Source organism: Ambystoma mexicanum, chromosome 8 (assembly GCF_040938575.1).
Source record: "Ambystoma mexicanum isolate Mex_15411 chromosome 8, UKY_AmexF1_1, whole genome shotgun sequence".
NCBI classification, from domain to species: Eukaryota; Metazoa; Chordata; class Amphibia; order Caudata; family Ambystomatidae; genus Ambystoma; species Ambystoma mexicanum.
The window spans coordinates 1,069,987,135-1,070,001,881 of NC_090929.1; the positions used below are offsets into that span (position 1 = coordinate 1,069,987,135).

General features: G+C 50.2%; 1 protein-coding gene across 3 annotated transcripts in view; it reads right to left on the reverse strand.

Annotated features, from left to right (window-relative positions):
* The window catches only part of ADAM8 (ADAM metallopeptidase domain 8), a 212,902-nt gene extending 209,167 nt beyond the window's left edge, over positions 1–3,735 (reverse strand). For all 3 annotated transcript variants that reach the window (XM_069611055.1, XM_069611054.1, XM_069611053.1), the window contains exon 1: positions 3,490–3,735. In XM_069611055.1, the coding sequence (XP_069467156.1) occupies positions 3,490–3,532 (43 nt within the window). In that variant the 5' untranslated portion in view covers positions 3,533–3,735. The remainder of the gene's footprint in view (positions 1–3,489) is intronic.
* Between the last annotated feature and the right edge of the window lie 11,012 nt (positions 3,736–14,747).

Below are 14,747 nucleotides of genomic sequence, written 5' to 3' on the forward strand. Positions count from 1 at the left end.
TCAAGAGCTCTAATGAGCTGCCCACATTATACCACACCAGCCCACCAATCAAGAAAGTACACTAGGGCCTCATTGTGAATATTATGGTGTGGTAAAAAAAGAGGAGGTGTCGGAATTACTGCCACTTCTATCACACCGCCGTATTCTGAGTTTTGAGGGGAAGTTGGGGAAATTCCACCATCACTTGGCTGGAGATCTAGAGCCAAAAAAGGGCCAAATAGGTGGTAACCTCTCTGAAATTCCCATGGAGTCATATGGGGACTAACACCACCTACCATTACTTGTAATCCAGCGGTAATTCTGCTGGACAATGGGGTGGTAACAGTAAATCTGTTTGGTGGTATCTTGGCAGACTTATCACTGAGATACCACCAAACTTGTAATGAGGTCTATATTGCCACTGGTGGTAAAGCCTCCAAACCCTAACGGAGTCTTATGGGAGTCTAAAAGGGTGAATAAAACCACCTCTGAATCTGGTGTGCACTCCTCTAGTTTTGAAGTGGTAAATCCACCACACTCGTGATGAGGCCCAATGATTCAAGATTAAAGAACTAAATCGAAGCTACAGTCACAATGCATCCCATTCTACCCGTGAGTCAATGTTCGACCCTAGGGCACCTCGAGCGTCCCATTCAACCCGTGTGTGAAGATACAACCTTAGGGCACCTTGAGTGTCCCATTCTACCCGTGGGCAAAGATACGACCCTAGGGCACCTCGAGCGTCCCAGTCTACCTATGAGCGAAGATACAACTCTAGGGCACATCGAGCGAACCAGTCTACCCGTGAGCGAAGATACGACCCTAGGGCACCTTGTGCGTCCCAGTCTACCCGTGAGCGAAGATACGACCCCAGGGCACCTCGAGCTTCCCAGTCTACCCATCAGTGAAGATACGACCCTAGGGCTCCTCGAGCGTCCCAGGATACCCGTGAGCAAAGATACGACCCTAGGGCACCCCGAGCATGCCAATCTACCAGTGAGCGAAGATACGACCCTAGAGCACCTCGGGCGTCTCAGTCTACCTGTGAGCAAAGATATGACCCTAGGGCACCTCGAGCGTCCCAATCTACCCGTGAGCTAAGACATGATCTTAGGGCACCTCGAGCGTCCCATTCTACCCGTGGGCGAAGATACGACCCAAGGGCACCTCGAGCGTCCTATTCTACCCGTGAGCGAAGATACGGCCCTAGATTACCCCGACCCTACGGGGCACCTCGAGCGTCCCATTCTACCCGTGGGCAGAGATAAGACCCTAGGGCACCTCGAGTGTCCCATTCTACCTGTGGGCGAAGATACGACCCTAGGGCACCTCGAGCATCCCAGTCTACCCGTGGGCGAAGATACGACCCAAGGGCACCTAGAGCATCCCATTCTACCCATGAGCGAAGATGCCACCCTAGGGCACCTCGAGCATCCCAGTCTACCCGTGAGCGAAGATACGACCCTAGGGCACCTCGAGCGTCCCATTCTACCTGTGGGCAAAGATACGACCCTAGGGCACCTCGAGCGTCCCATTCTACCTGTGGGCAAAGATACGACCCTAGGGAACCGTGAGCGTCCCATTCTACCTGTGGGCAAAGATACGACCCTAGGGCACCTCGAGCGTTCCAGTCTACCCATGGGCAAAGATACAACCCAAGGGCACGTCGAGCATCCCATTCTACCTGTGAGCGAAGATGCCACCCTAGGGCGCCTCGGGCATCCCAGTCTACCCTTGAGCGAAGATACGACCCTAGGGCACCTTGAGTGTCCCATTCTACCCGTGAGGGAAGATACGACCCTAGGGCACCTCGAGCGTCCCATTCTAACTGTGGGCAAAGATACGACCCTAGGGAACCGTGAGCGTGGGCCTGGAACACCAAGTATTCATCAGTACCCAGCGCTGGTCATTCGGCCGGACTTTCCCAAATCCGTCCAAAAAATGTCACCCAGATCTCGGCCTGGAACATGTATTTGCCCCCTCTCTTGTAATTGATCTGCTTTTATTGCCTAAAAGGGACACAGGCCACCAGGACGGAAGCTGAACCGACTTGCCCATTAGACCACTGGAACGTCTGATTGGAACCCTTTTGAATATGTCTGTTTTGAATATGTCAGAGTGTACTCTGCAGAAAACATTTAATTACAGCTTTGTACCTTTAAAAGGTGCACATTTCACAATTTGCTGGCCAACGTTATAGGAAACGCTCCTCCTTTCTTGGGGTAATCTCCTGTAAATAATAATGTATTGATTAATTTTCTGAAATGGATATGGGTATTTATGGGGGGTGAAATCAATCTCCTGAGTCACGCTTCCATTGGGCCAGCAGCCTAGCATCTGCAGAGCACACTAACTGGCCCGCGTGGACCGGAAGCAGGCCCGCACTGGTTGCCATGCCGCCCCTTTTAGCTTTACCATTGCCTTGTGGGCAGCAGGGGTGCTGCTAGGTCTGCAAAAGATCCTGGGCTACACTAATGTCGGGACTGTCGGGATTTGGGGCTAGCTAGCCTTTTGGTTAAAGCCCCTGAGCTTCTATCCGGGGCTACAACCAAAATATCCCCCGCCCCCCTGCAGCGCCTCTGTGGGGTAATTTCAGCCTTTGCACCTCATATGTCCAGCCCTGGACAAACGAGTCCCCTTCTCACAAGAATGGGACAACGGTACAAGAAAAGCCTGCACTGGCAGACTCCCAAGCCCCACAACACCTCAAGGCACCCCACAATAAGGGAAGCCTGAAAGCGCGTCTCCCCGCGAGCGCTGTGGCGAGACCGCGACGGAAAAGTGCGCAAGATAAAACCAGCCCCCCCCCCCCCCCAGGACTGCTCGCGGTCCCGGAAGAAGCGTGGAGAGCACGGGCTTTCAGACGGCTAACAAATACGAAAGAACATAAACCTCCACCGCACCTCCTCCAGGAAAAGCCCCCAGAGAGAGAGCGGCATCTAGCTCACTTGCCAGCTCTTGCCCCGGGCTGTCCTGCCCCCGTGGCTGCCCCGCGGCTCCGGACCCTCTCTCTTCACACTAATACCCACGTGCGCTTCTCAGCTGCCTCTGCTTTTCTCACACGTTGTTCTTTCTTTTTGCAGCGTGTCTTCAATGTATCCCCCTTTTCCCTCTCTTTCGCCTCAGTCGCTACCGTTTAGCTGTGACTTCTTTCTTTTAATTACCCCTCCTTTCTTCCGCGTTGTTCCCCCATCTCTCGCCACCCAGCCTCCTCTTTGCCCTGTTTAACTTCCCATCTCTCACTAACCCCGTGTCCCCGTTTGGAGGCCTTTTCCCCAGTCTCTCGTTTCTTTCCCCCATATCTCACCGGCCCTTCTTCCTCCAGTGTTTCCAAACTCTGCTTTCTTTCTATCTTGTCGCTCTCGTTTGTTTTTTTTTTCTTCTCTCCACCCCCCACCCCATGTAGCGCCTCACGGCTGGGTTTCAGCCCCCATCACACAAGCGCGGCCACTTTACTCCACCCCACCCCGCGCCTCCCGGGAGATTGAGATATACGCGTGCTTCACTTACCGAGGGCGGCGCTGAGCCCCAGGAGGACCCACAGCCACTCCATGTCCCCGGGGTGGTGTGGGGTGCTCCGGCTGGTGGGGGCTCGGCTGCTGCGCTGGGAGAGGATGAGCCGCCCTTGGGCTGGGGGAGGGAGGTTGTTCCTGAAGCTCTGCTCCTCCTGCACCCTGACCGTGTAGACGGCCACTCTCAGCTGCGCTCAGCACTTAAGAGAGCGCCTTCTCCCCATCCTCTGCCAGTCAGAAGTGAGTCACACGAAGCCCTGCCTCCCCCGTGAGTCAGGCCCAGCAGCAACCAGTGCTCACGGAGGCGGGCATCAGCGTGGGGGCAGGGGAGGGCTTGGCAACACAGGGGACAATGGACGAGTGGCCTGGGGGCACAGTGGAGGATGGCGGTCTGCGGGCACCGGCCAGTATTCGGGTCACAAGAGGCAGGCACGGGTGCGCATGGACTGCGATGGCGGGGGGCATGGCACAACGGGAGAACAGAGGAGAATATAGTGGTTGGGCACAGGGAGTATAGACGAGGGGGGTGGGCATTAAAACGGGACACGGGGCTACAGTACGGAGTGGATCACGCCCCCGTGTGAGAGCCAGCGGAACAATGAGCGACGGGGTCGTAGGGAGCCAAGGAGGACTGGACAGTGGGCACTGGGAACATGCGCTGGCAGCATGGGCAGTGTGTGTAGAGGGACATTGCAACTGGGCACATGGGTTACGGAAGATATCGCCCCCCCCTCACCCGTGAGTCATGCTCAGCAGAAATTTGCGACGGGCGTTGGTGGGCACGGGAGGCCTTAACTTGGGGGCACAGGGGGCATACATCAATGAGCATGGACACTGGGCACGAGGAGGGTGAACGTTTGGCATGAAAACGGGGCCTAGGGGCGACAGAGTGGATCACAGCACCCCTCTTCCCCCCACCCCGATGAGGCAGGCACCCCAGGATCCAATGCACACACGGGGCATGGGGCCATAGGGGGTACAGGAGGCATGGGCATGGCCTGAGTGACAGGGGGCATGGGGCACACAAATCGTGCAAGGCATATTCGTCTGAGAGTGGGCACAGCCATAGGCAGACCCAGACTCGGACTGGCCTATAAGGCAATGCCCGAACCAAAAATGCAAAATACAGTGTTTGCCAGTTTTTTGTGCCAAAGCGGGCCAATTTGATAAGTTACTTCAGCATATGGCTAGTAGTTTTGACCAATGTTACTGAATACATATTATTCAAAATGCTCAATGTGCATCACATTTTATCAAAAACCTCACCCTTGGGTGCTACTCAAACAGTCTGTCACAAAAGGAATGAATTGCCATTTGCAGCTGTGGGCCACTTTTTCATTGGTGCCCGAGACAATTATATCACTGAGTCAGACGCTGGGCTGACCTGGGGAAACGGTTACTCATTCAAGTGGCATGCAGGGGCAAAGGAAGATGGGGTTGGGGGGTCAATATTTATGTCGTGCTGTTCTCAATTGTTGACAATGCAAGCAACCTGACAAGGGGCGCACATAAGAATATATATATATATATATATATATCCATATGCATAAAGCACAATGGAGCAGCCGCTCCCATCCGTTACTCGGCACTTCGGCTGCGCAGTTCCCGTCGCCTCTCTGGTCTGTGAGCAGCATCGGGTGGGGACGTGTAACCCTGACCCTCATCCCCGGGTAGGGGCTGTGACAGCGCGTGCCGCCTCCTCACTGCTCTGGCACTTCATCTACGGGAGCGCATCCGCCCCTGCCCGCAGATGGGTGGCAGTGGGGGGGGGGGGGAGGGGCGCAGCAGGAGAGCTGATTCAGATACCGACGTGGGGCTTAGATAGAGGCTCGAGGAGGCAGAACCCAGAGGGAGGGGGAGGAGGGTAGAGGCTTCCAGGGAAAGAGAACATGCAAAGTGGTGCGACAGAGTACAGCGCCTGGAGACGATTTCATTAGTGAAAAACGCTAGTGCTCCCCGGCTCATTCGTAGTTAGGGAATTCAGAAGTGGGGTGGGGGTAGGGGGACGGACTAAGGATGAAAACGGGCGATGGAGTTGGAGAGGGGATACAAGGGGAAAGGAGCAGGAGTGGGACTTTGTTGGCATGACAAATGAGACGCATGTTGCCAAAGTAAATGCAGGGATGCAGGGTCTGCTTACATGGCCCATCCTCTTCAGCCATTTGCCTTCCAGCTTCTGCATTTTGTCTTTTGAGGTTGTGTAAGTGGAGCGAGAAGGGGGCAATCAGCATCAGTGGGAAGCAGGTAGACGAAAGTGTGGGGGCGGGGGGCTTGGGAGGGGAGAGGATACCTGGCAGATCACCAGAAACCGAAAGCAAGCACTGAAGGGGCAGTATAGGAGGATGAAGAAAGAAAAGGAGTGTACAAGAGGATGGGAAAAGAGAAACACGTAAAGAGGGGGCATCAGAGAGGGGATAAGTTAAACAGAGGCCGAGGAAGATTGCAAATGGGGACAGCAGTAGAAAAGAAGAGGAGTGTAAAAAGAGGATGGGAAAAGAGAAACGTGCAAGGAGGGAGTACAGCAGAAAGGAGGGGGGAGTTAAACAAGAGGATGGAAGAGGTCGATGAATATTGCGAATCCGGCCAGAACAAGTAGTAGAGAAGAAAAGGAGTGTAAAAAGAGGATGGGAAAAGAGAAACGTGCAAGTAGAGGGGCAGCAGAAAGGGGGGGGGGGGGCAAGAAAGTTAATCAAGAGGATGGAAGAGGCCGATGAAGATTGCGAATGCGGCCAGCACAAGCAGTAGAGAAGAAGAGGAGTGTAAAAAGAGGATGGGAAAAGAGAAACGTGCAAGGAGAAGGGCATCTTAATATTAAAGTGGAGAGAAAGCTAAACACGAGGGCGAGGCCCAGGAAGATTGCGAATGAGGGGTCAGGGGTAAGAAAAGATGGAGCAGGAAGGCGTGGGATGGGAGGACGGAATCAGGGAGGGAATGAGGAAGGGTAGAGAAGAGAAGGGGGAACAAAGCAGGAGGCGAGTTAGAAAACGAGGAGAAAAGGCAAAAGGGTAAAGGAGGGAGGTGAAGAAAGTTGGGGCGAATAAAAGATGGAAAAGCGGTAAGGGGCGCCGGGGGGGCGGGGTGGGCTGCTGTGGAGAGAGCTGGAGAGGAAGGGGCGGGGGCTGTCGAGCCTCTGAGGTCCCGAAAAGCTGCCGTTTCACCCCAGGCAGAGCTGACTCAGCCCCTTGGCTTCCATGTGCGCTGAGTCAGGTCCGAGCCCGCTGAGCCCGGCACCGCAGGGTGGGGGTGTGCTGGAGGAGAGGGGGGTTATTAAATATCATAACAAAAAAACTCCTTTGTTCCACTGTGGAGGCACGGCGGCCTCTCACAGGCTCCAATGGGGAGCGGGGTGGGGGTCTGTTCGGATAAGCTGACCATCAAAAATGACCATCAAGGTTAGATCCTGCTGAGTGTGGTAGAGACCCCCCTCCCGCACTTACCAGGATATTCGGACCCCAAGTACCTGCACTAGTCCGACCTGTCATGCAAATGACGTGCTTTGTTGTTGTGTTGGTTGGCGGTCACTGTGATGGGCATTGCGAAGGGAGCTGCATATATATCGTCCATGACTTGTCCTCTTCAGCAACCCTTTGGGTTCTGGAGCACGTAGCATTGCTTTTCTCATTATCGACATGGGCCTAAGACCCACCCCTCCTGCCCCGCATGCAGTTACATGTAGCCTCTTAGGTTGAAGTGGCTGGTCTCTGCGTGGTGCCAGTGGCAGTGGGCAGCTAGAAGAAAGGTTCCGGCAGGGCCCAAAAGGAAGCAAGACGCGGGTGGACCGGGCGGCTGGACAGCGTCCGTCCAGTTTTTTCAAGGGCAGATGTCGACAGCCCTTTGTGTTTTCAAGGAATTAAAAAAAATTGCTGCACCCACTAGGAGTAAACAGTGCCGTGGATGGACGGCTGTGAGACCAAAGATTTAGCCAAACCACAGCATCTCTCAGAATAACAGAGTATCATGTTTCATATTGACATTCTGCTGTACATGACATGTTTTCTTACAGATACTGATGTTTAAAAGGTGCGCACCTTTTATACTTTGTCAGCAATGTTATAGGAAAACCGCAAATGTTTATTCATATATTATATCTTAATGAAATGTGTATGTTTCACTTCAGGCTATATTCACTTCCTGTGGTGTCACATCCCATTGTGCATGTCAGAGTCCCCCCACTTTGTTTTTAGGATTTGAGTCCTGGGTTCAGGTAGGCCACCCAATCCCCTACACCCTATTGCAGTGCCCTCTCAGCTAGTCCACCACCTTACACTCTAAGGGCTCGCTTTATGGAAAAGTGTGCAGAAATCTCTCAACGCCCGCATGCCAAGAACGTCACTGCGTGAACCTGCACGTAGAAGTTTTCTGCGCTCTCCGTGTATTCATGGAACTGTTCATGCAAAATAACCATATACGCAAGTCGCGGCCAGAACACCCCCACCATGCCCGGACGCAAATAAAAAACAGCCAGAAACAGCTACCTTTGCATGGTCCCCGGGTGCGAATACATGCACCCTCAAAACAGTGTGTGTGGTCCCCCACAAGCATGCCTGCATCTTGGGGACCCTGTGCGGGGTCCCCCATACCTTTTACTAGCACCCTGACAACATGAGTACAATTTATCATAACTCAGGTAAAACTCAGAAAATCTGCGCGCAAACCCCCGTAAATTGTTCCTGCACCCTGCTACACTGTGTATGAACACCCCTAAGTCATTTCGGAACCCAGGCTGCGTGCATGCACCGCTAAATCCGACGCCCAATCTTAACTCTGCACGGTGGTTCCTATGCGTAAGTGTCTGTACGCCTGACTTCGGGTGGCAGATAGTATGAGGGCTTTGTGTAGTCATTTCCCTGCCGGGAGGTTGCGTGGTCAGATCCCTGAATATGTATTGTTCCACGCAATACTGGGTGGTCTGATGGACTTCCTGCAGGACGTCCCTTGTAACGCCCACTTTTTCGCATGTTCTTCCCCGTTTTTGGTATTCGGCCTCTTTCACCACCCACTGCGCAAGCCACGACCATGCTCTGCATGGTGTCTTGCGCAAGGAACTCGGCTGCCCACAGGGGTGTGCTGGGCTGCCACAAAATCCATGAAAGTCCATGGAATATCCTGCGCATTCGATTCCATGGATCAACAAACAGGATTACGCACGCTGTTTGCAGCACAGGTTCCCTATTTTCCATGCAAATAATTCCATGAATCGAGCCTTAAAACGTCAACTTCGAGTGTGGCTCAACTCCTTCCGACACAATCGGGGGATTCCCCCCATTTGAAGGCAGATATTCTGCGGCTCTGCTGACGGGAGCTCCACATATGCCACACCTCTTCTCTGCCTACCTACCGTCAGTGGTAGAAATCTGACTGGGGCCACTTTTCTTTGACTCCCTTTCCTCTCCCCTTTCACTCCACAGCCTTTACTGTTCAGAAGGGGTTGCATGACACCCCTCCATCTTATTGCACAGGGGAAACCCTGTGAGCCCTGTTTAAAATTATTATTTTTTTTAAAATCAGGATATGAAATCCTTTACTGCAGTAACATTTCTGTGGTAAAGTGACCCGGTTGTGGCGATGGTAGTGTCACCGCCAGATTGGCAGTGGTGCTAAATGTGAGCCCAGAGTTTCTCTGCAAGTTCCAGGGCAGGCCAAAAGTAGATTCCCGTTTTTGCTTCCTGATGCCCTGCCATACCCACCTTTTAATATCATGTCCAACAAGGGGTTTATGGAGAAACCTGGCCCACTGTTTGGTAGAGAGGCTGAGCGCTCAGTCTGTGCTCTGTCTAAAGGAGATGGGCTCACTAAGATTACAGCATAGCACACAGTTGCAGTTCCAAAAAATACATTAATAGGCTTTTACCAGGTTATTATATATATTCATGGTAGCAGTAAATAAACTTGTGAACTATTCATCGTTAAAACAATACAAAATACTATCATAGACACATAACAAGAGGCTATTTACTTCATACACATGCCTATTTCATATGAATATATTCTCACCAATATTATCCGCAATAATGTTCTCTATGTTATGCTATGTTATTAGGATGTGTACTGTGCATTTGCATGGTCTCCAGGCACTCTGGCAGATCTTGAGAGAGATTGGGTGGGTTTGGTTATTTGGGAGGAGAGCCAAAGGCAAGATGGCAGTGCTTTGTGTTGAGGTTGCAGATTGGAAGTACACTAAGTAAGGCATGCATCTAAGCTTTCTAAGTGTGAGGTGTAGGCGGTATCGAAAGCTTTGTGTCCAGAGGGGTGGCCTTGTTGCTGTAGCGTGGACGTCTGATGGCGAGGGGAGTAAATTGGTTGCAGTTAGATGTTCAAAGTTTGGGGAGAGGTTTTTTTCTATTTTAAAAAGCTGTGTGTGAGTGGCTGGTGTGCATTTGTGTGTGGTGAGTAAGGTGAGAAATTGAGGCTAAGTGGGGTTTCCGTAGTGCTTTCAAATTATTGTTCATGCTGTCAGTTGCGTTATGGGGAGAGGTGCTCGGGTGTAGTGGTTGATATAAACCACTATCCACAATTCATTTAATGAAATTCATCATAAAAGTAAAACATTTAATTGCACACCATTTCTATCCAATTCTAACAACTTGTTCATTCTAATCCTCGCAGCAGCAAGGAGATAACACTCAAGAATCCAGCTTTCCCTAGGATTATTGGCTAACATAAGATAAAAATAATGTGGACGACCCTGGTTAAAATTTATTGAAGCTAAAAATCTCTTGCCGGGAATTAACTACCATGTGCAGAAAAAATGAAAGTGCACGTTAATCTCAATGGAGCAATTGTCATATTTGCAGAAAATAGTTTGAAATGACCGCCAACTGGTCCTGTTGCTAGTCAATCACAACTGCTGAAATCTCAGTCTTGTGATCAATTCTCTCCCTTGTAGATTTCTTACCAGTGTTAAGATGGATTTCCAAAGTCAGCTCTGGGGTTAGGGGGGATTTTGGGAGGCCACCCTATTATGGTAAACAAGGAAGAGATAGTTCCAATCAAGGTGAGGTAGCAGAGCAGCGAGGCTTAGTCTCAGGGAAGGTGTGAGAGTGGTCTAGGGCTACAATGAGTCCACACAGAGCAACACCAATAATTATAGACAGGTAAGTATCACAATATACCCTAATATTTTAGGCCTTTAAAATACACACCAAGCAAGTAAAAGTCTAGTCAAATATTGTTCACCAAAATTAAAAAAAAACAGATATATACATTCACCTTTAGGAGAAATAAAATAGCATTTGATTCAATGACAGAGGCACATACTCAGATGCATTAGAAATAGAAAGACTAATTCAGGATAATCATAGAATAGCTTCCCTAGCTCTTGTAAACAGTGGCATAGCACACAATTTGGGCCCCCCCTGTGAGCCATGCTGCTGGCCGCCCCTAAAAGCTTGGCAACAAATCCCGGGTTGCGCCACACTCTGCAACAGCCTAGACTACCAGACTTGCGCAATACACACAATGCTCATGCTGCTGTAGCGGCACGCCACACACTGTGCAAGGAGAAAGATGTAAATATGTGTTTTAATGCATTATACAGCACACCTTCTGAGAAAAATTGGCTAAAAAGCCAGCATATTTGCAATTGTTTGGTAGGTTAACACCAATCCTAAAATCCAATACATGCAAGTCACCAACAGTGCACAGGAACAGTAATGCCTTCATTTATTTAATGCTTTGCTATTAAAAATGCCATGCCACAATGAAATCATGGCCACCTGGCTGCACAATGTAGACCCATCTAGACACATAATAAAGATAGTACAGTGAAACCTTCCATGCCACATTAAGACATACTTAGACTGGTTGCACCAAAAGGCAAGTCAAAGCAATAACAATTATCATTGTTATTTTATCACAGAAGCCCCAAAAAATATACAATGCCACCGTAAGAACCGACAGTGGAGGCTGGTGAATTCTTTAAGTGGAGGGGTGTAACTGTTTCCCCAAAATGTGTCTTCGTGACCAAGCATAGTGAGTGAGCCTGAAAGAATTAAGGGGGAACGTGGGGGTTCTTCCCGCACCGATTTAAAAAAAAAAAAAAAAGAATAGGTTAAAATTGTTCATTTTGCATCACTCTTTTTTGCTAAATTGGGTAAAAAGGCAAACAGTTTGCAATTGGTTTTGAAGGGTAAGTCATGTGCACAGGAGCATTTCTCCAACATATTTTCATGATACCTCTGCCCACAATGTGTGCAAGTATAAAAACATTTTCATGCTGGCTGTGCCCATACATTAACATACTGGCTGCACCAATATATGCCAGTATTCCCACATAATAACATACTCATGTTTGCTTTGCGCATAATGCCAGTAGTGATACTATAAGCAAATATGTCCATGCTGGTTCTGCCAATATATACCAGTATCCCCACAACATACTCCCGTTGGCTTTACCAAAATGCTTGCCACAGTATGAAAATATGTTCAAACTGGATGCACCAAAAAGCTAGTCTAGCTACATAAGACTTATCATGCTTGCTTTATTGAAGATGCCAATACAAAATGTCATGCCACAGTAAGAAATGGCTAGACTAGCTGCACCAAAATGTCAGGCCAGCCACGTAATAACACTTATGATGCTTGCTTTATCAAAGATGCCCAATACAAAATGTCATTCAACAGTAGACTGGCGGCATTAAAATGCTAGTCTAGCTACATAATAATACTTATCATTCATGCTCCGCTTCATTACAGATGCCCAATAAACAATGCCATGCCTGCACCCGGGCCCCACAGCTCCTCACATATGCACACAATCAATGGGGGTCATTATGATCCGGGCGCAAAGGGATACCGGGCACCGGTAATGACACCGGTACCGGTAATCCCTTTGCGCCCTATTCCGAGGTCCCTTTGCGGGTCCTTCCTTAATGCCTGGTTTTAGCAGGCGTTAAGGACGGGACCCGCAAAGGGATTCCGGGGTCAATAACGGTACCACAATTTGCGGTACCGTTATTGCCGCCTTCTCATTGAGCCCTATGGGGGCTCAAATGGGAATGGGGAATGGCATTTCAAATGGGGACTTACCTGTCCTGCAAAGGGCGGAACGGACCAGTAAATCCCCATACCACCACGTCAGTGATGGTACCGGTATTGATGCTAGTAGCACCATGACTAGCACCAACCTTGGAACGAGGGCCAATGTGTTTATGTGTGCATGTTAGGCTCTGGGGGGGGGGGTAGGGGGCATGCATGTTATGTTTTATCAGAGATCTAGCATAGATTTGCAGAAAAAATACCATCCCTGTCCCCCAGGCCCCACAGCACCTAACACACACATCAATGTGATTGTGGGCCTCATTACAACTTAGGTTCCCTGAATGGGCAATTACCGGACCATTCCGATTTCGGAGGGCCCGGTAATTCCTCCTACAGGGAACCCGGGCCGGACCTTCCCCATTCCCATTTGTGCCCCCATAGGGCTCAATGGGAATGGGTGCGGGAGCTAACAACGGGCCGATTATGACCAGCCTGTTGTTAGCTCCCTGTTCCGCTCGCTGGACCCGCTCTGGAGTCTGGTGAAACCAGATGCCAGAGCGGGTCCTGCGAGGGGGACTCGTAATATTGCGGAATGGGTTTAACGGCGGCGCCGCCACCATTAGCGGCGTCCGTTAACCCATTCCACAATTGTCGTAGTGAGGCCCTATGTGTATATGCGAGGTGCTGGGGGAATAGGGGTGCAAGCAGAGTCTTCTTTTTACTAGACCTCTACAATAGTTGTCGAGTAATGAAAATCCCTTCCCTGTTCCCTGGGCCCGACAGCACCTCAGAAGGAGAGCTGATTTTGGCCAGTGGGGAGGGGGTTTGTGCACAAAGGCATTTTTTAAATACCTTTGTTGTACAACCCTCCTCCCCCACTCACCAAAATCAACTCCACAGACCAGCACACACACACACACACACACACACTCGCTCATTCACACCAGTACCTATCATCGTGCAGTAACTCATAACACAAGCATACACGCATCCATACACAGATTTAAACAATAAATAAATTAACAGAAAAGGTACTTTCTGGCACGCTTCCGAATTTTCCTCCCAGCTCTCCAGCTCCCGCGTAGCATGAACAGGAATTATGAAACACGATCTTCCTGGTGCCTGCACATGGGCACAGGGGCCTGAGCATGGGTGAGGAAATGCCCCGCTCCAGCTTGCTCTGTTTGTATGTGCGAAGAGGCGCAGGAGCACCCCCACCACATACAGACATGCAGTTTCCCAGCCAGGATCTCCAATGGGCAATGCAATGCTGGGGATGCAAAACACCCTCGCCCTTGCATGGCTAATTGAACATGTGTGTCTGGGGAACAGAAATGTCAAAGGGAAACCACATTTCCCTTTGACCGTTCAGCCAGTCCAGGAGCACTCCCTCAGCTGGAAAAAGCAGCTGAAAGAGCGCTCAGTGTTTCCCTGGGCTGGCTCCTCGCCTCCTCCATAATGGGTGAAGGTGCCGGTGGGTCGACACCCCCTCACCCTTTTATGAATGAGCCACTGCTGTGAAACGGCTAGTCTGGCTGCACCCAAATGCCAGTCTATCCAGGTAATTACACTTAGCAGGACTACTTTATCAGAGATGCCTAGTAAAACAGTCATGCCACAGTAAGAAATCACTAGACTGGCTGCAACAAAATGCCATTCTAGCCACTCATAACACATATCATGCCTGTTTAGCCTGGACATGGATGACCTACATTTTAGTGCACAGTCCCCCCAACACGCCTCATCTCCCTTTCACCCCATACCCCAAAATCAACTCCCTGGCCCAGAATTACCTCCACGTCCCTCTTCCTCATCCCAGTACTTATATATGAGGGACCTTGCCTCATTGGTAAGTACAGGGACGATGAAGAGTGGGACTAGGAATAATCAAAATGACAGGCAACTAAGCCAGGCATTACCTCCACATCCCTCTACCTCATCCCAGTACTTCTGTTTCCATTATAAACAAGTACTGGGACGAGAAGGAGTAGGGCTAGGAGTAAAGAAAATTGCCAATAAGTAATCCAGGCATAAAGCACAAGCACACACACTTTCACACACTATTCACAATACACTGACGCACACGCACACCCAGCCACCCATGCATTTACATGTGTATCCTTTCACTATACACTGACACGTGCACACCCAGGCAGCCACCCATACATCATGCGCTCACTCATTCACATACATAACATTATATGCGTATATACAGACATACTTACATGCACGCACACAATTTTAAACAAAATACATTTTCTCACCTTTTTAATCTGT